The following is a 26,970-nucleotide window of genomic DNA, read 5'->3' on the forward strand; positions in this document are numbered from 1 at the left end:
CTCAGGGAGGCCTGCATGGCCTCACAGAGGCCAGCATAGAAGGGTGTTGCAGCCCTGGGTTAGCCGAGTGTAAGGTTGTGCCAGTGCAGGGTGTGAACGGATAGAGCAGCTGCAGACACCACAGCCAGCTCAAGCACATGTGCCCCTGTGTGTGTGGAAAAAAAAATTAATAAAAAATAACTTAGGTGTGCCTTTCTTTCTAATGAAATGTTGTCTTTATTTATGAGCATGAAATTCTGAGGAGGAGCTCTTACACTTAAATGAACCTGTGAGCAGCCCATAGAAAAGCAAGTGCCTGCAGCGCTAATAATGAGAACTGACAAGGCGATCCTGCTGTGTTTATTTATGACCTTCTGCCTTTGTTAGCTCTTGTGAGAAATTCCTCTCTAACCATAACAATATTGCTGGAGCTTGGCACTGCACTGAGGAATCCTACGGTGCCCCGAGGCCGCCCACTGGCACGGGTACAGCTCGCAACAGATTGGCACGGTTGTTGAAATTTTCATATGTTTTCCCTTTATTTATTTTTTTACTTAATTTGTGAGGATGTTTCTTCCTTTGGTACATTTGTTTGTTCTGACAAGCATGCTTCAGAAGTATTTTGAGACTTTGCAAAGATCTGACTTACTGATTTGCTTTTTCCCCTCTTTTTGGTGGTCTATCTAATGAATAACTTAAAGGTTGAAATGAGCTGTGGCTTGATAGTTCCATCAGGTGGATCTTCTTAGAAGTTGTGGTATACGTAGTGGTCTTTTTAAAGAGAGACAGCAGTGTATAAGCAGTGGCCCCATTTGTAGACTTCAATGTAGAAGACTGTGAATAGGGAACTGGGACAGGAATTCAGGCAAAACTGCTGCAAAGCAGCAATGACCTTAGAAGCCATGCAGCAAAACTTTCATAAGGTTAAGAACCAAGTTCTTCTGAAGCTGTTGTACTTAAAAACTATGCCTTCATACAGATGACTATTTTTCCATCCTTGTATCAGATGCACTCCCCAAAAACCTTCCTGGCCCAGCTCCCTAAGCTGTGTTGCAAAGCTCAGACAGGCTTGGAGTATGGAGAATCAGCAATGGGTAGGGCTGCACCTGAAGGTCTGGCAGGGCTGAAGTCTCTGCTTCCTCTTGCAGGGACCACAAAGCAGCCATTGACTAGAGCTGCAGTTTTTTTGGCTTCCCATGGGGGAAAAGGAGCGGCCAGAGAGGAGAGCAAAGGATCACCACTGCCTTACAAGATCCTGGGAAACTCTCTTTCAAAGAAGCTTCCAGCTGCAGTTCTTTCTTTTTCCACCACTGTCATTTTACCTGATGTGTTTTTTCCCATAATTTATGAATACTCTCAAAATTCAGTGCAACAAGAATACAGATCAGTGGGGAAAGGAGTTACTTTTTATTGTATTTACAAATATTTTGTGCAAGTGGCTTCCAAGGGCACTGTGGGCTGTGGCACTGCAGTGGTGCTTGCTGGAGGAAGCTGCAGCAGGGATGTTAGCCTAGCAGGTGTTGGAGAAGGACAGTTGGCACCTCAGGAGAAGGCTGGGTAAAGCACCATCATAAAAAAAGGCAGATGGAGGCACCCTGCCCAGTAAGGCCCCACCAAGTGATCATCCATTGTGGCAGTCACATTTTTGAGAACCACAATTGCTGTACACTGGACATCCTACCCACGCTGTCTTGGATTTTTTTCAGACCACGTTTATTAGAATTGCAATTAATAGGTAGTTCTGTGCAATACCAATCTCCTCCCTTAAAAACAAGGATTATTTTGGAAGAATGACCCACTACAAGCTTTATCTAAAACATGTCAGGACTCCCTATCCTCTATTTCATAAGAAAAAGCTGAAGCATGCTCAGGCACACAGAACCCTCAAAATTCCCCATGGATGTTTTTTCTTTGCATGATATATTAATTAAAGAACAGTAATAGTTGATCTGTTGGGGTTTTTTGGTAGATTGCATAGAACACAGTGTTTAACACTTCTGTAGTGACACGTCCATGCGTCTTGTCACTGGATTTCAGGAGTGCACCTGAAATTACGGACCTGTTGGATAATGTTTAGTTTACTTCACTCAGCAGTCAAGACAAGCCTGGCATAATCTTAGCCTTGAGATACCTCTTCCCATGCCAAAATGGTGCTTAGCAGTAGATGGGGAAGGGTATTGGTCTTTCAGAATTGTTTCTTGATGCCTAATTGAAGTGCTACAAGTTATGCTTCCTACTTGGCTGGTCAAGGCATTGTTTCAAAAAGAAAACTGAAGCCAAGGCACTCTTCTAGAATTTCAGAAGCCTTTTGAAATTTATATAGAGGTTTCTGAGACTTGAGTTCTACTTAAGTTTGTTAAAGTTGTATCATCTCAAAATACCACATTCCCTGACCAATTAATTATTTGGCATGCCCAGCAAGCACTGAATTACTGCAAAGAAGTGTGAATTCCAGAACTTGGGGTGTTGTGGGAGCCTTGTTGTAGCAGGCATGTGTGAGAAACAATCTGAAAGTTTATTTTCTGCTTTTTCACTGCTTGGATTTCATTTTTCAACATTTTCCCAGGTTACTGGGGAATGTAAATGTGGGAGGGGTTGAGTGAGCAGCTCTTGAAGAGTAATTGTTTGGTTTTGCTGCTGTGGTCCACAGACCTCAGAAAGAAGTAAGCAGTTTGAGTATGTGGCTGGGGGTGTGAGGAGCAAAGCAGAAGCAGAGTGATCACAGCCGCGTGTGTTTGTGCTCTACTGATGGTCATACTACACTCCACTGAGTTACATTGGGTTCAGTGAAAATGAAGAGAAAAAGGAACAAGGATGAGAGGATCTTGCATGAGGATGAGACAATGAGCCTGAAGTGGCAAATTAAGCTAAATTTACTGAGGTAAACCTTGTAACACTCATTTCTGCCTGTTACCCCAATATAACACTGCATATCCAGTATTTTAAATAAGACTTAATTCATTAATTAATATTGTTCTCTGAGGGAAGTCACTTTATTCAGTTCCTTAAAAAGGTAGTCTTTACAACATTTATCAGTCTTTTTGATGTATACATTTTTCTCCTCTCTGATTCAAGAGGAAGAGATGGAAAGTTAACAGAGCACCTGTGTTTTTGAAGTTTAAGATGTGTCTGGGGCTTATTTACCATCTCATTGAATTGTGGTATTTGGTTACAGGGTGTTGTGGGAGAGAGAAGAAAGAGACACAGTATGATGCATGCACAAGCCCTAAGCTAATGAAAAACTATGTTTTGTAGATCCTTATTCCCACGGTAACCTGCTGGGACAGAGTTTTTTATCAAACCATAATTCTACAAAGGGTATTAATATGAAAAAAAAAAAAAGAAAAAAGGCAAATGCTGTAGATCAAGAGTTTTTCTACCTTGGGCATACAGGTGTATCGGCTCAATGCGTTGTTTAAGCCCTTTATCGTGCTCCATGCATTGGTGTCCTTGGGCTGTCAGAACAGCTCACTTGTTATCAGCTTGCTAATTTACTGTGGCATGACAATATCTGCTTTCAGTGATCAGTGGGCAGTTGGTTGTTGGACCAACACTTTATCCTCTCAGCTGCAGCCTCCAAATCAGATAGTATTGTAGGTCCAAAGTTACAAGCACAGTTTATGCCTTCTGGATGCCATGTGGGATGGGATAGTCTGAGAAGCACATGTAGAAATGTGTCAATTAAGAGTTGCAAAATAGGTGTGTTGTGACTCAGGGAATGTCTGTAGTAGTAAACAGTAAGGTACATGCAGCCACATGAGGTTGTGTGGTCATGTTCAAAGGGCTTCTCCTACGGGAGGTGCCCAGCACAGGCCTATTGAGAATCTCTGCTCTGCAGTCTCGTGGGTGTGTCCAGATGAGGCATGGTGTAAATTTTACCACATTACATGTTATGGTATTCTGAAGTTTTGTTTGTTCCTTTCTGCTTGAGCCACACCTGCACAACATCAGATTTTTTAATATATAGTCTCAAAGACAGATGGTCTATGTCTGACTGCGTGTGCTGCAAGTTTCCAAAGTATGATGGCCAGAGTAAATGGAATAAAGGGAGCAAGCAGTACTTTCTAATGCATATTGCTGCTGCTCTTGCTGAAATGTTTGGTCTCTTTCAGATCTACCAACCTTTATGTTCTGTTAATAATGTCTAGTTCTTTCTCATATGCCTTTGCTCCAATCCATATTTGTCTTTCCTGTGATTTGGTACTCCTTCCTTACTTAGTCGGATTTCTTTCTACATCAGCTGTGAAAGTAGAGTAAGTAAGTGATGGGAGGAGGAGTAGCAGCTACATGGTGTTTTCCCTGTGGCTTTTTGGTGCTGAATTCAGCATGGCCAGAAGCACAGCCAGGAGAGCAGTCTGGACTGGTGAGCAGGGTGGTCACGCAGTGTCCATTCAGGTTAAACATCAGCATGGCATCACTAGGCTTGCTGCATAGAGGGAGAAGGATAGTGATCCCCAAAAGAACAAGTTCCAGTTCCAGAGAGCTTGAAGGATTTTGGCTCAGTACATGGTTTGTTTAATTCAGCTTCCTCTCTGTTTTATCCTACCAATTTAGACTGTCTTATCCCTGTGGAGGCAAGTACAGGATACATGATCTAGAAAATGGTTGTAATCTGAAGAGACTGAAAAAAGGGAAGTTGTTACATCTCACCTCACTGTTCTTTATATGAAAAACCCTTTAGATTTAACAGAAGGAATTTCATGTTTGGGAGTGGTTAAGTTTGGTACTATGCATAGGAAGTAGTATGAATAAACTGAATTTTATTAGATTGCTGTTATGCAAACACAGCTTTTCTTTCTTCTTCATGGGGCCATTTGTTGTGGTTTTCATTGATTTGGTTGTTTTAAAGGTTGATGGTTTATTGATGATAAATGATGTTGTAGCTACAAGAGTTGTTAGCTGGGAATTTTTCTTTGCTACAGTACTGAAGAAACAAATGACTCCTAAGGGTTTGTGGCTTTTTGGTTTTAAATTTTATTTCCAGAAATTCTACGTGCTAAGCATTCTGCTTCAGAGATAAACAGGGAAGTTTGTATCTTGAGAGATGCTGTGTTACTGTTTTTCTGTTCTGGAGATTTACTGTTTATTTTCAATATTTAAAAGTATCCTTGTCAGACAGGCTGTGTGTCCTACGCTTTACAGTCCTTGTTAGACTTTGTCAATTTGCTTTGATGGCACATGGGTCATTAGTATTTATCATTTCATACACAGGAGTCAGTGTTTATAAACCAGTGAATTTTTGCTGTTAGGTTACTTGATGCAGCTGTAGGACTCAGGAGCCCCTTCTTGTTAATGGCCAGGGAGCTGCAGACCCCACAGTGAGTAGCACTTGGCACAGGCAGGGGAGAGTGGGGCTGATGGGGCCTTTATCTGGTGTCTCATCAGTTTTGAACTCCTAGATGCCCTAAGTTGGTGTTGGTGTAAAGCTCTTGTCTGGACAAGCAAATGAGATCCCATTGTGGATCATTTTAGGCGCAGAAATGTGATGGTATCCATCCTAGCAAGTTCTTCTCATTCCATGTGTGACAGATACGGGCAAATCATGTTCTGTTCTTGGATTCCTGTATCCCTAGGTCAACAACTTTTATTTTTAGGTAAGGTTGTTTTACAAAAAAATGTCCTTTGCAGTAAAAAAAATTACTCTTTCTTTGAATGAACAGTCTTTTGCTTAGCAATTATGTAGTAAGCTGTGATATGAATTTTTTGGAGATAACTTCTTGAAGACTGATCTAATTCCAGGATCTCATAGATTGAAAGGACATCAGGCAGGGCACTGGCACTGCGTTGTTTGATTGCACTTCTTCTTGGTTGCTTGAGTGAATATAGAGCTTTTGGGAAAAAGATTTTTGCATCCTCAGGGACTTGCCTGTAAAACTTCTCAGAGAAAGTGCTTGATACTGATCAGAGAGAGTACTTGCAACACAGTTCAGTAACCCAAGTTATTTTGGGAAGCATATGAGGTCCACAGAATGAAGGGAACATGTTTCCCTGGCAAGTGGTGCTTTGTCACTAAATTTAGTGCAAGACACTAATATTTTTATCGTATACTTAGAATTCCCTTCCTTTAGAATATTGCATTAATAGTTTATGACATAAAGGTTAAAGTTAAAAATCTGGTTTAAAACACTGAAACATATAGTAAGTGGAGTTAAGTAAGATTTCTAGGTAACACGAGTATCATAAAAAGTTCCTCTGCCTACCTGTTGTCAAAGTTTGTGTTTGTCTTGCAAGTGAAATAAGCCTTGTCAATAAAAATCAAGCTTTTTCCTTGGGGAGGTGTTTGTACTAGAAGTGGTCTTCTCTACTTTTCCTGCTCCAGACCTTGATTTAACAAGATTCAGAGAATGAACCTTGTTCTCCCACAGAATTAATTTCAGTAAGGCATGTAAAAGGGATTTTGGCAGAAATGTAATGGCAGACCTGCGGTCTCCTGTTAAACAATTTTTTAAGGATGTGCATTAGGTACATTTTTTGTGCTTAGATGAGGGTCATTATGCAGCTGGCATGGAAGGAAGATACCCAGGTTGGGGGTAGCAGCCTTTGAAAAGAAAAGAATTTTCCACGTGGTCCCAATGGTTGCTGCGCCCGTGCATTTTTCCGGTTGCGTAGGCGCTGGGAGGCTGTTAGCTCACTCGCTGCCTCCACAATGTGACCAGCAGGGCCTTTGGAAGACTTCTTGAAACATGCTATTATAGGCTGCTTTGTGATGAAAAGAGGTCTTACAAATATCTTGAAATTTAAACAGAGCTATTGTGGGTTTTCCTTTTGTGTGCATATGTGTGTTTGTCAGCCAAATCATTTGTTCAAAGTTAATCTCAATTACAGAGCATATTGTTCATAATCCCCCATGGCTCCAAAACAATAGCAGAGTGTATGTCTGTTTGAATATATATTTACATACTTACATGTGAAATATGTTTGCTTGTATATATAATTTTGCTTCTAAAGTAGTGATTCATGTTAAAGAGATGGATATTTCATGCAGGATCCTGTCTTTTGAGCAGCACCGTCCTAAGGAAATACTTCAGGAAGGCCTGAACAGAATGAGCAGGCTTTGATCCTGCAGCCAGTCAGTTGAAGAAGTTCCCTACGTGCAGTGCTGGGATTCATCCCAGCACAGTGGATGGTAGGATAGAGTCTGGGGGTTCAGCTACTTGGAGACAGAAAGGTTTTGTGTGTCTTTAATTTTAATATCTATGTCTTCTATTTTAATATCTCTGCTTTTCTTCTATTCCCTGAGCATAAAGGAACTGGAAGGCAAGAGTTGGAAAATTTAAATAAACCACAGGTTGTATGTGCTCTGCATAATCCCCACAAGAGAGCCCCAAACTGCAGTAACTTCCTAGAGAATTTAGGCTGTGATTTAGTGGTGTAGGAGCTTCGTTAGCAAGTTGCCCCACATTTTCTCCTTCTGCTGATTTCAGAGAAGGTGCTCATTCTTTTTCAACTGTTAGGTATTTAGCAAGGGATTCCCTTAAAATCTTGATTTGTGTCTGCTGAGACATTGCTAAACAAAGCTTGCAACTGCACCAAGTATTTGCAGTCTAAATTTTTGTTCCGCAGTGAATGCTGTAGTCCTTCACAGCTGGTGTGTAAAACTGTGGTGGTATTGCTGAACTACTGTAGCTCCCTATTGCTCTTTGTTCGATCTAGGTGTGTGTTCCTTGAGTAATTAATATTATTATATTACATGTGGGTGTTTGTAGGGGTTTTCTTCCTGTAGTCTCTTTGTAGCTTTGGGTTTCCTGACTCTGGATAAACATTTTGCTTCCTTCTACCCCTTGCTGCCCACCTTGCAGTAGTAAAATGGTGTGCTGTTTCAAGTGTCTCTCCTGTCACTCTGATAAGATCATGCCACCAGGAAGGCATAACGTTACAATCCCAAGCACAATGTGATCCTGTCCATTTCAGCTCTTGTTCTTGTCAGATGGACAAGAAAAAAGGTCGTGCATAGGTTGGAAGGTGAGGCTAGAACTGAAGATAGTTGAAGATAAAACACTTTGCTTAAATAGATAAATCCTGCACGGGGACATTTCAGTTTGTAAGCAAGGTATTATGTAGAAATGAACTTTGAAAGCTGGTTAGGATGTCCAGAATAAGACAGGATATAAAGCTAACATAGACAATACAGAATTGTAATACAGATTTGTGATGGGAGGGAGAAAATATTTTGTCCTTCATTTTTTCTAAGATTTTATGTCAGATTTGAAAATATAGCCATAACAATACCATAGATAGGAATAATAAGATTGCTGTACAAGAAACAGATCTGTAAGAAACACAAGACTACTGGTAATTCTAAACTTGCTAGGTTTTACTGGAAGAAATGAGTGCTTTCTAGAAAAAGCCTCTGAAAAGAGGCAAAATTTAAGGCATGCCTTAGGGTATGGGGACTTCAGGCCTTTAAAAGAATCCCAGCAATTACCTAACCTGCCAACTTTCCAACAAGATAAATGGAAGCACTGTAGCTTGAAGGTGCCTTGGTTTGAATGAGATGCAGTAAGTAAGGTCTCTCTGTTCTTTACAGGCATCATAGATCTGATACTACTTATAAAAGAAGAATAGACTTGGTGCCCTGCTGACTAAATTGTCCTCTAGAGGAGTATTAGTTACAGAGCTTCTTTGTTAACTAGGCTGTATGCTTAAACCTCTGTGAATTTCTCCTATTAGCAGGCTTCCTAATAGCTTTACATGTAGATATGCTAAGTAAGTGCAAGTGTATCCATGTAATTGATGTATATAATGTGTATGTGTATACTGTTTTATATATAAATAAATGTTTGTGATGTGGAATTTGCACAACTTCACTACTGTTCTGTTAAAATGAGGCAAAAGAAAGCATCAAAATGCTGATAATAGGAGAACAGAAATTCGACTTCTGCTCTTTCTGTCCAGGTGCTTCACATAAAGTTTTTCTTATCCTTCTCTTTAATTTCCCAATTAGCTTCTTTATTTAAGAGAGGTGTTTCTAAAGCCTCTGTATGCTGCAAGTTTCCCAGTTGCTTGCCTGCTCAAACTTTCCACATTAGAAAACTAGGTAAGGCCTTGAAGTATATGTTAAAAGAAAAGAAAAAGAACAAAATCAAAACGCACAACCCATATCCCCCACAAACAAATTAAAAACCCAAACCATCCTGCACAGAACAGCTGATATTTCTTATTTTAGCCTACTTGAAGACAGCGTAGGAGATTGTGTTGCACAGCCCAGACTTCTAGATAGGTAACCATCTTTTGTGCCATCCTGAGATCAACCTCTTTCTCCGTTTCTTCCTGTGTCTGATGAGTGAACACTATCATTGCATCTTGAGCAGATATAGTGATTGTAAAGTTCCCCATTCCTGGGAGAAAATCCCATCTGGGCAGGGCAAAGCCCTGTGGGTGTGCTGTGCCCGCCAGGCTGCTCCCTAGCCTGCACTGCTTGAGGGTGGTGGTGTGGCTTGGCAATTTAAATAGGCTGGTGTCATGCAAGGTTTTCTCTTCCTTTTCCACCTTGGTAAAGGAGTTTCATCAGGTGGGTGAAGAAATTCCTGGAAAGCAGGGATTTGACAAGATGCCTGAGACTCACCAGTTGTTCTACTCTTGTGGAAGGCTGGAGAAATCGCTATGACCTGACAGGAAAACTGAACTTCAGTCCAATCCTGAAGTTTTGCCTTAGCCTGTGAGCAGCAGATAATTTCATCAAGGACAGTGCTAATTTTTTCATGGCTTTTCCATTATCCTGGCAAATTTGTTTTTTTCCAGTACTTTGGTTTGCCAACAAAAATGAAAGCTTTACTCCACACACCCTTTAAAAATCTTTGTTATTCTAAATGTAAACCTGTGTGCTTTCTATATCTTCTGTCAGTTGTATGCCTATCTGTTTTTTAGACAGAATTTATATTCCTTTAGAATAGGCTCTATTCTGCAACATTCAGTTTTCAGAGGTTTATTATATGCTTTTCAGCAGCACTTGTTTTATCAGCACTTTCTGCAGCATTTGTTACACATGACGACAGCAGCGATTTGATTCCATTTAGAAGAATACCATATTATGTACGGAAAAGCAGTAATTGCTTACCTGTTTGCCAAATACATTCTACTGTGAAAAATATCTAGTGTTGCTCTATGCAGTACCAAGCACTGTTATTGCTTGTTTACATTTTTCTACAGTTGATAGTTCCAAAAAACCCCAAATAAACTATGAAAATAGTTTATTGCCCACTTCATAATTAAATTTCCATTTGTACAAATTTGGAAGTCTATTCTTGAGTGAATGCAGCATCTAGACGTAGACTGAAGTTTTAGCCTTAATTTTTGCTTTTCATGTGCCTAATGGCATACGGGTACAATTCCATGCTTGTCAGAAAAATGAAAATTTAACTGTGGTGAGAGTTGTTCTTGAAGTATTTGTGGAACTCCTTGGAAGTAAGGCCTGCAAAATGCCCTGCAGAGTTGGGTGGTTTGTATTCCCTGTCCTTACACACAAGGAGGAATAACAGGTAGCATTCTACAGCTTCTAGTGAGTGTTAGCAGTGCTTAAACTGTTAAGCAGTTTAAGCTTAAACTGTTAACTGTTTAAGCAGTGCTTAAACTCCTCTTCCTGAGCCTTGGAAGACTGACCATGTCCTGTCTGTTAGGGGAACCTGGCTGTGAGCCTCCCTTGTAATGGAGGTAGCCATCATTGGGCAGGGCTCTAACTCACACCACATGAGTTCTGCCTATGTTCTGTGACTTCTAAAAAAACTTCATTTTTTGTTACGAAAATTAGGCAGCACTAAGGCTTTGCTTCCTGAGCTCTCTGCTCAGGCAGAACCCAGTTCTTTTTGTGCTATTCGTACAAGGGGTCATGCTGTCTGTGCTGCAACCACTTGCATGAGCCAAACAAATGAAGTCAGGGTGAGTCAAAGTAATGCGCCCTGGCATCCCAGTTATTTCAAGTCTCAGGGATCATTTAATGGCCTGATCTATATGTGAGGTAGATCTGTGCCACTTTTTTGAGCTTTAATTTGCTAATAGAAATAGCAACATAGTAACACGTTCCTCATGACCTGCCAATAGCTACAGAAGCATAGCAATGTTGGCACCTTTTGGTTTGTATGAGGTTTTTCTCTGATGCTTAGGAATTAACAATTTTTCTGACAGTTAGGGAGCATGTGCTTGCTTTGTCACAGCATTCTTGGTTTTTCATATCTGATCTTAAAATTATTTAAAACCCCTAATTACTCCCACAGATTCAAAGACCAGTATAACTCCTGTGTTACAGCTTGAGGGAATATGTCCAGGAGTTCATAGTTAGAATTCAAATGTGTTGTGACCTACAGAGGAATTTTTCATTGAAAATGCAGCAGTTATGAGCTGAAATGGAGTAACTGTTTAGCAGTGTACTCAGATGAAATTGAAGAGAACATGTGAGCTGTAATTGGTGTTTGGTGGAAGTGGAGAAGCGGCAGTCCTTGTTCCTTGGTGGCCAGTGGATCCAGTGCTGCAGCTGAGGGCAGGGCCTCTTCTCATCTCCTTGTTGCAAGGCGAAGGATCTGCAAGGGAGTGTTACAGAGCTGCATATTTTACACTCTTCTCTCATTGTAGAGCTTTAGATTGAAGTGTATAAGCTGTGATTGTAATGGTAGCAAACCCCAAAATTAAATACTATGTGAAACTGAAACTGATGTATCATTTTCATTAGTTTTGGTATGCTCAGGCAGAATTTGTGGGATTAATTTTGAAAGCTTAATCCAGATGGAAAAGGTTAAATTCAATGCTGAATGAATTTGGTTCCAATTCATTTGTTGCCCTTGCTTGCTCTTTTCCTCAAAAGAATTAGAGATTAAGCAGAGAATTGTGCATACCGTCCTTGTTTTCTGCCATCATTTAACTATGTGTTAAATGTTAAAGACAACCTCTCGGTTATCTGCTGCAATAAGTAAACAAATGGATCTATTGCCATGCCAGCTCGCCAGCTCTTGAGTCCTGTGGCCTGAGTATTCATGGAAGCACTTATGGTCATTTTTCCTTTTTCCTCAGGATTTATCTGGATCCATTGACGACTTGCCGACTGGAACTGAAGCAACCCTCAGCTCAGCTGTTAGCGCGTCAGGCTCTACGAGCAGCCAAGGGGAGCAGAGCAACCCTGCACAGTCTCCGTTTTCCCCTCATGCTTCTCCACATCTCTCTGGCATCCCTGGGGGACCATCGCCTTCCCCTGTAGGCTCACCCGTTGGAAGCAACCAGTCAAGATCTGGTCCCATTTCTCCAGCGAGTATTCCAGGTAAGTGTGTTCTAACAAACAGAATTAAACCAATTGGTAGGTTTATTAAATACATAAATAAATACTCCCACATTCCGAACTAATTTATTGTCTGAGAATCCTGCATTTTCAGGGTCTTTTTTTGAAAAAAAAAAAAGCATACTTAGAGCAGAAGTAAATTCAATCTAAACTTCAGCTGCCAAGCCTTCAGAATGCTCAAAATTCTGAACTTGACTCCACATAGGTGTTCTATAAATGTCTTTATCGCCAACCAATGTGAATACTTAGGTGTAGTTTTTGTATTTGGTTTGTGCATCATTTGTCACATACTTCTCTCGATTATTTACAGTCCTTTTTTTATTCTAACTTTGTATTTCTGTTGGGTTTGGCTCTTGAGCTTGAATGGTGGTTACAGACCTGCAGGATGAGGCAGAGATTTTCCAACTCTGTATTGTGGCAATGTAATTTTGGACATGAATACAGAATATTGTATGAGATATTTCTTAATATTTGCAAAGATTAGCAAGTTACTAGGGATTCAGCCCCATCAGTAGAGATTGGAATACCAGTGGCAGGCTTGCCACTCGCTCTCTTGTGCAATTTAGAGTATGACACACAGTCATGTATATTCAGAAATTTGTGGAAATCTGTTAAGATACCCAGAAGAAAAAAATGGCATACATTAATTTCAGTTCTTACCTTATCCCCACCCATCTGACATGTTACTTATTCCAAAGGGTCAGGCAGCAATTTGTATTTAGTATTTCAGATGAGTTTATTCTCTTTCTGATGTTCAGGTTTTTTTATTATCCTCTGACATTTTGAATACTAGGGGAATTCCTAGGAGTAGGAGAGTGCTGACATTACCCTAGGGATAACATCAGTTGCTGACAAAACCACAAAATAATAAACATGGACCTCAGTTAAAAGAAACAAAAGCAGAAGTGCCTTTTTGTTAGGTGGTTTGAGTGTTGCTGTAAACCAAATGCTGGTTAAAATTCAGAGAGTAGTGTGTGTTTTGGTATTTGATACAAAGGTATTTGTGTAAAATGTTCCTGCGTGTTTGTCTTCAGAGGTTAAACTAGAAAAGCAGAGGGAAGTAAGCTCAGTGCACACAGGAATGTTTAGTACTAAGTGTGGCCTGAGCATGTTGAGCCCTGATGCTGTGCATATGCCCTGCAGTTATTTCTTCCCTCTCCAGCCACTCTGACTGGCAGCACATGCTCAGGTGGAGTAGGAATAGTGGGGACAGCATTATATACAGTGTGGTAGCTTTGTATTTCCAAGGGTGGTTCCCAGTATTTGGTATAGAAATCCATCTCTGTTACTGAGTGAAGCCAGATAGTCCTCCTGGCTGGAAAGGTAACGTTTTGCCACAAGTCAGATTCAGGTGAGTAAATGGATTGGCATTTTAGCAGCTTGGTTGCTGAATAGGGAAAAAATGTTGGGACGCTGAAAATAGCTTTATTATAGCCCTGATATGTAAGGATGAGCATAAGTGTGTTGGGGGAGAGTAATAACTTTTATGAAACCACCTAATCCCCATGGGGTGAAAATAGAAGGGATATGGGCTCAGAGGTCAGGGTCAGAGTCAGTCACTTCATCGTTTCAGATGAGCCCCAAAAGCTCATTTTATAAGTCACCTAGTGAAAAGCATTGTCTCTACATACAAACTGTGCCACCATTTTGCACGGTGGTTTTCTGGTCTGCTGCAGTAACACAAAAGCAATTCTTTCTCAGGAACGATTTTTATGAATGGTGCTAAATCAAAATCACCCTGCACTGTTTCCTTGTCATAGACAAGCTTCTGGTCTCTGCAGCTCTTGCTAAAGGTGAACTCCCAGACGTGAGCTAAGGCAGCGCTCTCCAGAGGGCAGCCGGGCAGCTGTGGTACCATCGCTGCTGCTGCTGCTGCTGCTGCTGTTTCTCGAGCTGCAAAAAAACAGAAGCAAGGCTGCTATTTAAAGCCCTGTGATAGAGGGATGCTGCTGGGTCCTGGGGCTTTCAAGCCGTATGAATTAGACTGTGCTTTCACCTAAGTGTGTTCACACCATTGTTCTTCATTACAAGGACTTGGGTAGCTTTTATCATCAGCTGCATTCATGAGACCCTAAGAAAAAGTATCACAGAGCTTGTTTGCATTTCTGTGGCTGTTTGCAGCAGTCAGGTTGTAGAGGTTTTTAAACATAGATTGTGTAGTACAGCACCTTGCCTTTAGTAATTTTGTTCTCTGCTATTTTCTTCTCCGTTCTCACCCTACCCTTGTTTGTTCTGACCTCATTCCTCTCCTATTACCTCCTGTTGTGCCACAGTTTCTCAATGTGACATAGATTGGCTCTTTCAATCATTCTCTCTCCAGCAAGTCATTGTAAAATGAGCAGCTGTTGTGTTGCTGATAGCTATGGCTAGGGAAAGCCAAAATGTTGCAGGGGGTTCTTGGTGGGAAGACCGTTAAAATAAAGGTGTTGCTTTCCCAGGGTTTACTGGAAGAGAAGCATCCTTTTCCCAATGGCTCCTTCCTTGCAACAAAATTGAAAACTAATTTAACATCAAAAGGGCAGACAAACAAACAGCCCCCTATTAAACCTCCCAAATGGCTGATTCTCTTCCACTGCCTGTTTAAGCTGTCTCCGCACCCCTCTGCAGTCCTGCCACCCTGCATTGCTTTCTGCTGCACGCCACAAATTTCACAGGAACAGCCTGGCACAGGCAGCACTGACATTGGCACGTCCCTAGCTCAGTGGGCATTTCCTTCCTGTGCTCTCTGAAATACTGGATGGATATTTTGTGTGGTAAGTGGCACATGCATATACAGCCTTTGTTTCCATTCACATTACCAGAATAGACCAGGGAGATTAACTCCTAAGAGCAGAAAAAACAACTTGGATGGATTTTGTTCAGAAAGGTAGTTTTCTCTCAAAATCAGAAGACTTCTTGTTCCGATGTATGTTCATTACAGGGCTGAAATCCTACTTTTCTATAATTTCTACTGATTCAAAATGACATTAAGATTTCCTATTAAGTAGATCATTATTCTGTTTTGCCAGAAATCCTGATCTCTTTATTTTGTAGCCATCTTTATAATTAGGGTACGTATTCTTCCAAAGAATGAGATGTGATGCCCCGCATTGCTTTGGGTCTTGAACTGTGCCTTATTCAACCCTAAACCATTAGTGGAAGCTGACGCAGCATATATCAAAATGCACTGCTGTTGCCAGAAGATTTAGTGGCTGTTAATTTCACTTTTCTCTTTTTTTTCCCTTTCCCTCCTGCTCTAACAATTCCAGTTTACTAACAAAGCAAAAATGTAAATAAGCTAAGCTCCCCTTTCTCCCCCCATCCCCAATTTTGATCTCACTGGCCAAAGGCTTTTGTCAGCTCTTTCTCCCTTGCGGTGTAAGCAGCAAATTTTTTTTAATATTAAGAGTTCTGTGAAAGATTGCTGATAGGCCAGGAATCCCTTAACCCATGATGGACAAGCAGATTTTGTACAAGTTAATAGATTCTATTATTTTAAACCCCTACAGCAATTGTTATCTCTATAGAAGAGAAGGGTATGCTATGCTAATAATGAGTAGCAAATGCTGCCTCTAGAAATATGTGATTTCTTTTCACATGGATCAGTATTTTGACTTCATTAACATAGATCAGTATTTTGACTTGTGCTTTTAAGACATTCCATGTACTTTCTGAAGAAACAAGTTTATTCTCACTCTGTTAAGCTTCAGCTATATTGTTGTTTTTATTACAATTGTTGTCTTCTTTCACTGAGGAACTTGGATACAGATGAATTTACAATTTTTGGAAAGAGATCATTTGTGGATACTCTGGTTTAGAAGTGTTATTGACAGGTTTCTTAATTTTTGCTAACCAGTCCGTATCCTCCTCTGATTAAAACTACCCCAAATTTTAATTGGAATAATTATGTGAATCAATGGATGTAATCCATTCAGTGTTAAACTCTACTTTCTGCAAACCTGGAGGTCTTTCATGCCTGTATTGATCAGCTAGCTGGCTTGAATTCCAGGATCCATCAGAACTACAGCATTACAGCCAACACTCCAGGCAAAAAAGAGGAGCAAGAGGGAAATGGGATACCCAGATGGAACAGTAACAGGAAATCTCGTCTTGGTGTGCTTGTTATGTGTATGACTAAAATGCTGCGAGAAGAAAAGCATGAGCAGCAGTCTGTCACAGTCCAAAGGGACATTGTACTGCAGGAATCCAAAAGAGTGATGCCTTCTTTCATGCCTTATAAAACAGAAGCCTACCAGTTGAACCAGTTTCTAGAAGCTGCTATAGTAAAACAATAGTTTTACTGTAGATCTTGTTTTAAAAAAGAATTTGGAAAAATATTTTCCTTGGGATTGATCTGTGAACCACCACTATTTGTATATTATATGGCATGGACCTCTTTAAATATTTTTGAGGGAGAAAAGACTGCCATATGAAAGTAACACTGTTAAATGCCTTTGTGGGTGACATGGACAGTGGGATCGAGTGCACCCCCAGCGAGTTTGCCGATGACACAAAGCCGTGCAGTGCAGCTGACACACAGAGGGAAGGGATGGCATCCAGAGGGACCTGGGCAGGCTTCAGAGGTGGGACTGTGTGAGCCTCATGAAGTTCAGTAAGGCCAAGAGGAAGGCCAGCAGCTGGGTCAGGGCAATCCCAACAGATACAGACTGGGCAGAGAATGCATTGAGAGCAGCCCTGAGGAGAAGGACTTGGGGGTGTTGGTGGAGGAGAAGCTCAGCAAGACCCGGCAATGTGCCCTTGCAGCCCAGAGAGCCAACATTTAGCATCAAAACCAGCATGGCCCTCTGCTCTGCTCTCATAAGACCCCACCTGAAGTTCTGCATCCAGCTCAGGGGTCCCCAACACAAGCAGAACCTAAGTTGGATCAGCTCCAGGGGAGGGCTACAAAGGTGGTGAGAGAGCTGGAGCACCTCTTTTAGAAGACAGCTTGAGAGAACTGAGGTTTTTCAGCCTGAAGAAGAGAAGGCTCTGGAGAGACCTTATGGCAGGCAGCTTCCAGCACTACAGGTGGCTTACAGGAAGGCTGGAGACGAACTGTTTAAAAGGACACGAGTAACAGGTCAAGGGGGAATGGCTTTAAACTGAAAGGAGGTTCATATTAGATATTGGGAAGAAGTTCTTCACTGTAAGAGTAGTGAGGCACTGGAACAGGTTGCCCAGAGAATCTGTCAATGCCCCATCTCTAGAAGTGTTCCAGGCCAGGTTGGATGAGGCTTTGAGCAACCTGATCTAGTGGAAGGTGTCCCTGCCCATGACAGGGGGGAGGAGGGTTGGAACCAGACGAACTTTAAGATCCCTTCCAACCCAAACAAATGTATGAATCTATTAATTTGTAATACTGTGCTTTTTGTTGAAGTTTTAAATACCCTAAAGTAATTGCAAAACAAGAGGGGATTATATCCTTGTAAAATGGATATGATCCCCCTGTCTAGAAAGATTATTTTAACACATCTATCAATGTTTCTCCCTTGGCTTCTCTGGAGGCAAAAATCTTGCAACAGCTTGTTGCAAGGAAGATGCATGCTGTTCATTGGCATCCAGACCAGAAAAAAGCCAAAACACAAAATGCCATTGACGTAGCTATGTTCTTAATCACTTCTAGTGCACAAAACATCTAATCAGCAGTTTTGCAAATCTAGAATGCTTATAAATGAAATATGTGAATGTTTAACATAGTAGTAGTTTAAAATCCTTTCTTTTGAATGGTTTGTACAACATTTAGAGTGTTTCTGTCTTTTCAAAGGATGAAAAAATAAGCAAATTGTAACGCACTCTAGCTCAAGGCATTGCTTCTAGCACAGGGAGCATCTAGCCTGTGATACCTATTAGAATTCAGTCCAGGTCACAACTGATGAATAATCTGTTGTCTCAAGGCTTCATGAAATAACTAAATAGTCTCAATTAGATTTTGTGAGAAGAGCCTATGCTACAAAAGGCACTATAAAATGCTGCCAGAGATCAGGGAGGTGTCCTTCTCTGCAGAGGTGGTCTTTCCAGAACAGGTGCATGAGATGAAAAGAGACAGAGACACGCTGTTCAAGTTCCTCCTGTTCAGTTTTCGTGATGACAGAGGGTTTCATTTTCCACAGGCATCAACCTGCTGTTTTTTATTTGCCCAAAGTTAAGTATCAGATAGAAAAACAGTAAATCACCAAAAAAAAGCATGCCCTGGGTGGTTATTTTTTATGGGTAGTTTATGGGGTTTAGTTTTAAGTGGTTTCACTTGCTTAATATCTGGTGGGTCAGTGTTTATATTTCACAGCCACACATTGCAGTTTTAGTGTTTAATTGCTGTCTTAAGCCAGTGCCAAACATTTCTGCCCTATGGACTGAACACTCTGAAGGATCCGGCGCTGAGATTTGTCCAGCACCCTCCCACAGATGGCCAGATCAGTGGTGTTCACATCCCCATAGCTGTGCTCTGCCCCATATCTGGTTTGTCCTCTTTGCTGATTCCTGCCAGGCCTGTTTCCACCATCCTGCCAATGGCTGAGCAGCCCGCATGGCAGGGCATCTGCTGCTGTGGGCACTGTGGCAGCACATGCACACAGGCCACTTCTTGTAGCTCTGTGAGTCACTGGTAGCACCCTGCTGGTACAAATCCATCTAGAGTATGAAGGCTGTTGAAATCCAATTAACATATTTGCATAATTATGCATGTGCTCTGCTTCACGTAACAAAATTCAAATATACTTAACCACAGCGGCCAAGATTTGACAGGTATGTTTGTTGTTAGTTTTAGCTGCATGTTCTAAGGCCATCCTTGGACAGTTACTGTTTACGTTTGATCGTGAACCTATGCATTTCTTTATAACTTTTTTTTCTCAACTTATGTTTTTGTTGAGAAATTTAAAGTGGTGTGTGTTTGGTTTTGTATGTTTGGGGGTTTTTACTCTGTCATTATTTGTCTCTCTTTATTGGTGTTGGCAAATAGGGCATTAATTTGTGTTTTATCATAAATTAAAAGGTTGTCTCTCACTCGCTTGTCCCTTGCAATACTAAGCAGTGATTAATGAGCAAATGGGAAAAGTCTCTCACATCTCCATCAGTGTGTTTTTGTTGTTGTTGACAGATGGTTGTTATACCTAGATAAAGTAGAGCATAAATGTCATAAGGTATTTGGTTTCTGTGATGGGATAGGCTGCTGCAGTTTTCACTTTTTCAGTGGACTATGTATCACTGCCGTGAGAGATATTTAAAGTGGCCTTCATGCTTCATAGTTAGTGTCAGACTTGACTAGACAGATACGTGGTGTGTCCCTCCTTCGAAGAAGGAGTCTGTGCAATTGCAAATATTGCTTGAATTAATTCTGTACCTCAAAAGAAGAACATTTTCACTACCTCCAGATAATAATTTTTTTTTAAAGTAATGAAAAGCGAGATATCCTTTCTCCTCCTTAGAGACAAAATTCTTGCAGTTTGAACTGCGACTTGAAAGATTTGAACAGCCCTTTGACAGGATTGTTCTGTAGGTAGATACGGAAGTCAAATTGCAAAGTGGGTTTTTAGAAAGCAAACACAAAAGAACAATTCACTCCGTCGGCAAGCTTTTCTGTGTTTTCCCCATTTTCAGATAACAGTGGACTCGAATTATTGTGATGTGTTGATTGATTACAGCCGTTAAGTTTCTTAGTAATCAGTTTCATCACTTATTCTCAATTCACGCTTGCACCTTTGATTTCTCTTCCACAACAGGGTGATGTGGGTTGTCGTTGACTAATGAAGAACAGAATTGGTTTCGGCGTGAGACAAACGGAATGCCGACACCAATCCCAAAATGCATTAATCTTTAATAATCCACATCTGCATGTTTATAAATGATATAACCAGGAGTTGCTAATGTTAATACTCCCCCTTCCAAACAGAAGCTGACATAGGAGTTGGTGTTTGCAAGCTGCATGAGAAGCACGTGGCCGCACGTGGTGCGTGTGACCTTGCGGAGGGAGCTCGCCAGATGAAAGTTCTCGGTTGATTAAAAATACATGAAGAATTGCTTCGCTTCCGCACCAGTCTTTGGAGCTTATCGTTGTCGGGCAAGATGAAATATGGCATGATAGATCTTGTCTTCTAGGGAGATCAGACCCACCAAATGGGTTTTGGAAGCAGGTTTGCCTCAAGGTGCTTTTATCCTTTATGCATTCAACTTGCCCTTTTCTCCCTCATCCCTGAGAATTGCTGAGACCAGGGCTGTGTAATATGCCATATAACACAATAAGAAAAACTAGATTAGCTGAGGGTTTGTTCCTTTTGAGGGTAGTATTAGTGAGAGCACATACATTTTGCTACTAAAATGCTCTTTAATCAGAGACAGTGATCTAGCATGAGGAGTAGCAGGCAGGACTGGCTAAACAGTTCATTGCCACATAGCGCTGCTCCAATTTCCCTGCTTGCTAGACTTGAGAGAGCCGGGAGGAGCAGAGAGAACTCAAACTCCATCACTAATGGTCTTCCAAGTTAATGCAGCCTGATTCTGAGAAATTCTTAAACTTACTTGAATCAAGGGAAAAGAAATAGGGATAAGAAACAGCAATTTCACATCACATTCGCACTTTGTTTTGTATCTTGCATGTTTTTACACTGCAGATATTAAAAACAAAAATTTATCTGTGGTTTGGTTAAAATTTAGCAATGTTAAAGTTAGGAGTTAAGATTTTTATTAGGTGGCAAATTTTACAAATGCCTGTCTGCTATGTCTGTTGTGCTTCTCAGGCTCTTGAATGCAGGTGACACAATAAGGAACAGCTTAGAGAAAAAAGACTCCTGGTTATAAATACAGTCTAGAGAATGAGCACTGATAATGAAAAATTCTTCCTTTTGGAACTTGGTTTAAATCCCTAAATAGAATTCCGAGGTTTTAAGTTTCAGGTGTGTGGCAGGGTAGGTTTCATTTCTGGAAGGAAGAAATTTGCCAAAAAAAGAAATACTACCCTCTCCTTTGTTAGGAGCTTTTAGATATTTAGCACTTGCATCAATTGCAGTTTTATATTCTGTTTAATTGACATTTTATAGAAAATTTGGGAATGGTTTTCCTCTAGCTGAAGTATATGCTTTTTGCGTTACACGTAATTACTACAAACATGTAATGATGTGTCCTAAGTAATTACAGATTACTAAATCCATGCAACCCTTTACAATCTTCTACTTCAGTTCAAATGCAAGCAAAACTACCATTTTTATGGAAGGATTAAAAGGACAGAATGAAAAAACACAGTATGCCTACCGGGTCTGAATCATTCCCTAAAGAACATAGGCACTTTTTTCCAAAATTTAAGAAAATACAATTTTCAAAATCTAAAAGCAATTCAGAGGCCCTGTAGAGGCGTGAGAGAAAGTGCTGGCAAGCTGTGGCCACAGCCTCTCCCAACCCCACTCATCCCAATTCACGCCATCGCTTTGGAGGGACGCAGCGACAGAGTGCAAAACATGTGGAGGGGTGGTTAAACGAGACTTTAGAGGGGGAAAAAAAGAAATTAAATCAGTGGCTGAGCTTTGAAGAGGTCTGTCTAGTGCAGAGCAGCGAGTGACTGGGGAAGAAAGGAGCAAGCACCTCATCTAATCTTTCTTCTGGGGACCCAGGTGGACAAATTGGCAACCCTGTTCACAGCCTCCCCCCCAGCCCCCTTTGTAGCGTAAGAACTGCTAATCGGATCCATGCTGCTGCAACTGTGGTTAGTTATTAACAGAATAAAAGCAGATTTCTTCAAAAGAATGGGTTGGGGAAAACGGCTCTACAAAATTGCAAGGTTGTTAGAATCTTAAATGCACAGCAGTCGGTTTTTCCCTATTCTGAATTAGGCGATGAATACGGCCTTTCATCTGTCACTGTGCCCATTTCTTCAGAAGGCAGCCAAACATTAGGCTTCTCAAACAAAAAAAAAAATTGTTTGAAAGAGGAAAAATATTGGGGAACAGGAAGAATAGGAAAACGAGAAGGAGAAATCAGGTTTTGTTTTTATTAATTTGGCCTGGTGAGAGAAATATGAGCTTGCCTGCTCTATTCAGTTCCTGCATGCCAGCCCCTGTGAGCCATCGTTTCTGAATGTGGGGATTAGAAAAGATTTAACTGGTTGCTATCCTGGGCTGCACCATTCTGGACTGGCCTCCAGCAGAAATATCCTTGGCTGGAAACTCTCCCAAGCTTAATGGAAATAATGCATTAAATGGATGCAGAGTTAGGCAGTGGTGAAAGCAGAAAGAATTTGATTCCCCCAAATGAAACTTCTCATAACTGCAAAGTGAAATTACAGGTTTGGGGTAGGTGTTACTGAGGATAGAGAAGCAGTGATTCTTAGATTTAGACTGACTTATGCCTTTGCTTATACAAGTAAATAAATGATGCATTATTAATATTGAGGAGGCCTACTGCCTTCCTGGTTTGCAGCAGAATTTTGGAATTTGTTGGAAAAGAATAGTCCTCAGGCAGACAGGGGCTTGCTGTGACCTGCTGGAAAGCCACTCAGTATTTGGGTGAGTCCAATGCTTCTGAAGATTCCAATTGACAGCTTGTTTTAGGCTTAGTCCCAAAATCTCAGGAGAAAGTGCTTCACTTTGGTCCAAACACAGAGGTGACTTCTGGATGATGGATGAAGCAGACCTGCTTGGCAGTGTCTGCTGATGCTCTCCCTTCCCCTCCAGAGCAAAAAGAGCTTTGGCCTTGGAGGGCAATATATTTTCTTTCCTGCCCCTTGCCACCAAGACCTTTGTCAGTTCAGGCAGTACTAACAACTATTTCACTTCATACTCCTGAATATTTGTTACACCCTTATATCTTACTCAGAGGTTCCACAATCTGGGAATGAATCTTGGATGTCTAATTTGACAGACCCCAGTTTCAGCTACTTAATTCTTTCTTTTTTTCTTTTTTTTTTTTTGAAGTCCATAATATAATGAATTATTCTGTAGTAAGGATGACATTTGGATGGTGTTCCATAAGTAATACCTTGGGACTACACACTGAGTAATGAGGATGAAACAAAATATTGAGTAGCTACCTCATCCCGCCAGTGTCAACTTTGCTTTGAATTAAATGTTATGTCATGTCAAACAAGTAGCTTCTGCTCATGAAATTAAGATGTTTATGCTTTTGCATTTGTGTGGAGAACAGTCAGAGCTAGGGTTCTCTAGGCCCCTTTGCTCATTGTTGCATTTTTAATGGGGACTTGAGAGCAATTTAGCGCTTAAGTTACAGTGATTTCTTTAAAACTCGCCCACAACCCCATCCTTGATATGGTGAATGTGACATAGATAGGAAAAAGAAGGTGAGAGTGTAACTTTCAAGTGTTGGTAGGCTGAGAATTTTACACTTTCATGAGAAGCAAAGTGGGGTGTTTTGCTTCTTGTTGATGTTACATGGATTGTGATACGTATGTTAGGGAATCTTGTGTCTTTGAAGCATGATACATTTGTTTTAAGAGGTAATATGGAAAATCAGGGCTAGGCCCGACAACAATCTTGATGCCACTTTATGATATAGAGCATCCATAAATCTGGCATAAGTTGATAAGCTCCTTGTTTAGAAGCTTGGTCTTGCTGCAATGGAACAAATCAGCTTCCTGCAGTGCTGCCTTTAGTGAGCCTCTCAGCCAGCCACCAAAAGCATTCCAAGGCAGGAAGGTTCTGGGTTTGGTCCCAAGTTCCTGGCTCGGGGAGGTGGTAATCGTCTTGGTAAGCAGGCTGCAGTGGATTACCAGCATTGTAAGGGGTTATTAGCTGCAGTGTGGTGCTGAGCAGAGCTAGAAGCCTTGGTCTGAGTGTGTTGACTCTGTATATCCCAGCACAGCCACAGCTGCTGTATCTGAAAGGGTCCTCATATCCCAAGCCTTTTAAAACATCTGCACTCAGATTACTGCACAGATAGGAGGAAGGTTTGTCTTAATTTGAGAGGATATGCAGACAACCCTTGCTTTTTTACTTGAAGGAATAAATAATTTAAAAAATACTGTTGATACAACAGGAAGCTTGGCTACAATGCATAAATTAAGGAAGAAAATAATCTTTATTCTTAAGGGGTCATAGGCTTTATAAGATGAAAGAGATAACACAAAACACATGACCAGTTTCCCTTTATGCTACCCATAGAAAAATTTCTTTCCTTTGAGGTCATTTGCACCTCACTTCCAATTTCCTGAAAAGTTCATTTAAAACACTCCCATATAGAAGCCTACTTATGTTCTTTCATTTGTGATGTAGGGATCCGAGACCCGGAATGTCTCTTCTGGTCTGTGAGTCTTTATTGTAACATGGACTATGTGATGATTATCCTATTATTTTATCAGATTTCATCCTAATCACTAAATTTTCAGGACCTCATTATTCCTAAAACAAAGTTGTTTCACGTTCCAGGAATGGTTTGATTATCCTCCTAAACATCATCGTGCTCTTTTTCCTCCCTGATACTTAGCCTCAAATATATTCTTAGAACGAAGTCACAACACTCCAGCTCTAGTTTTTGTCATACTAAATAATACTCACACTTTCAGCCTCCTGTCATTCATGCTGGTAGCTGGTTCCCATTCCAGTTTGTATTAGGCTTTCTGGGTTTGTCTCTATGAGGGCCCCCCAGTGATACATCAGCAGTGATGTTGTGCTGTCTTACCTCTACTGTAAACAATCCTCCTAATTTATCCTAGTGATCAATTTGTTTCTTTGAGTGCCACATGACATAGTTAGTTATATCTGTTTGTAGGCTATAACCATTTTAGGTCAACAGATATGGTCAGATTTTTCCTTCCTTTTTTCCTTCTATGTGTGCCTCATAACCTACAGCTCTTCAGTTACAGAAGGCCTGGTTCTGATCCATGTATATAAACATTTACATTTGTAATACTCCAAGCCAAAAGGTGGTCCCAAGGGTTTCTTAGGTAGTACTTTCATCGTCTTTTGTATTGACTAATATTGCCTACTTTGTGATCAATCAATGTCATTAATCCAGTCATAGCTCTCAATTCCCTAATTAGATGGGGAATTGTCCCAAAGACAACCCACAAGATCTGTAACTTCTGCCTTTCCTTCAGCCTAGTGTTCCATTTTCAATGCTGCCTGTGATCAGTCCCACACCCTCCAGTTCCTCTGCATCTTAAAATTCTTGTTCTTGTACCCCTCCTTCTCCCCTTAACTGGTTATTTCCCAGAGGGAACCTGTTATCACCAAAGTGTTTTCTTGACTCAACTGTTCAGGCATAATTCTGTGAGGTATTGTCCAGCTGGTATAGGGCATCACAGCTGAGCATCCTCCAGTATCATTGGGAGGGAGAGCCCTCAGCATCTTTCAAAGCGTTGCTGATGTGGACTGTAAGGACTCCTCCTCAGCAGAATATCAAAGGTCTGCCCTTGCTTGCTATGTTGACCCTTAGGAATTTACTTTTTACAGTTTAACTCCAAGGCTGTAGCCATAATGCAGTCACTATTTAGTACTTTTCACAGTCCATTTTTGCCAAACTCAGTACACAGTCTCTTGTGACTTCATTTGTAGTGAGGATTTTCAAAGTGAAAAAAATTTTAAAACATTTGACATAATTTTAAAAATAGAAAACTGACTTACAAATATAGTATTATGCATTTTTAAATTCCCTTACCTCTTCAGATGACTTGTTTTTATTTTAAATAGCAGATACTATATTAGGTTTCAGTAGTTTTAACAATTTTACTAGATAGCCATATAAATTTGTGTATAGCATTTTGCTCCTCTGTTAAGTATAAGGGAAAGAGCTAGCATGGCAGCTTCTATCCTTTTAACATGCATTATTGCATTTTCTTTGGTTTTGCATAAGAGTAGTATTGTGAAACATCTGTAGTATTCACTTTGCATACATTTTGGCAGGTGGAGTACTCACCAATGTGGCAACAATGGTATACAAAAGATGGGAAAAGGTCATCCCTGTTTTAACTTGCTTCTGTGTACCACTGGGTCAAAGGAGGCAGTAGTCTGTCAGTGAAAAAGAAAATATTGGATTTTTGGATAGCTGTAGAAGTTATGTTAAAAATGAAAAAAAGTTGTTTTTCTTTTGTAGAAGTTTTCCTTCCCTAATAAAATTGAAAAGTCTGTTCATGTGTTATTTAAAGTGTCTTCCAAGGAACACAACAGTGGTACTGGTTGAAAGAGAAAAGGATTACTATCATTTAAAGGAAAGAAATGGAAAATCTTTAAGGTCATTTCTTTTCATGACAAAGAAACTTGAAAAGTACGGCAGACAGGATCTTCAAAGGTTTTAAAGTCCTGTCATCAGCTCCTAATCAATAGGAGTTAGATACCCAAATTAAGAGTTCAGTTCAAGTCTTCAAAGGTATTTGGGTGCTTAACCTCCTTTTACCTTTCACATCACTTCTAAGAATAAAATGGCAGTTTGATTGAAAACACTCTGATGCAGTACCTTCATGTCCAGCACCTGGATAATCTGTAGCACCCAGTGATTATTAGCATTGTGGATGCTTCTCTTGGAATTTGTTACTTGTGCAGAGTTGGTTTGATTGGTCCTGTTTATGAAATCATTTTTCTTTGTGAAACAAAAAATTTGCTTGACAGTTTGTTTAATAAGGAAAAAAACTAGAAGTACACTGAAAAAATAGCATAAATGTTTGCAGAGACTGACAATTCCAGTGAATCTGCAAAACTCCAGAGTCTGTATTGACTGAGGATGTGGATGAAATTGATTTCTTCATAAAAGTTGTGCAGGTACTGTTCTACACTTTGACTTTACTGGTCTGTGATTGACCATTTGCCTGTGTGGGATAA

The 26,970-nt window shown here is 40.6% G+C and overlaps 1 protein-coding gene across 9 annotated transcripts in view; it reads left to right on the top strand.

Annotated features, from left to right (window-relative positions):
• The window catches only part of ARID1B (AT-rich interaction domain 1B), a 326,580-nt gene that overhangs the window by 215,771 nt on the left and 83,839 nt on the right, over positions 1–26,970 (top strand). For all 9 annotated transcript variants that reach the window (XM_038133282.1, XM_038133283.1, XM_038133279.1 and 6 more), the window contains one exon: positions 11,980–12,223. In XM_038133282.1, the coding sequence (XP_037989210.1) occupies positions 11,980–12,223 (244 nt within the window). The remainder of the gene's footprint in view (positions 1–11,979; positions 12,224–26,970) is intronic.

This window comes from Motacilla alba, chromosome 3 (genome assembly GCF_015832195.1).
Source record: "Motacilla alba alba isolate MOTALB_02 chromosome 3, Motacilla_alba_V1.0_pri, whole genome shotgun sequence".
Lineage (NCBI taxonomy): Eukaryota > Metazoa > Chordata > Aves > Passeriformes > Motacillidae > Motacilla > Motacilla alba.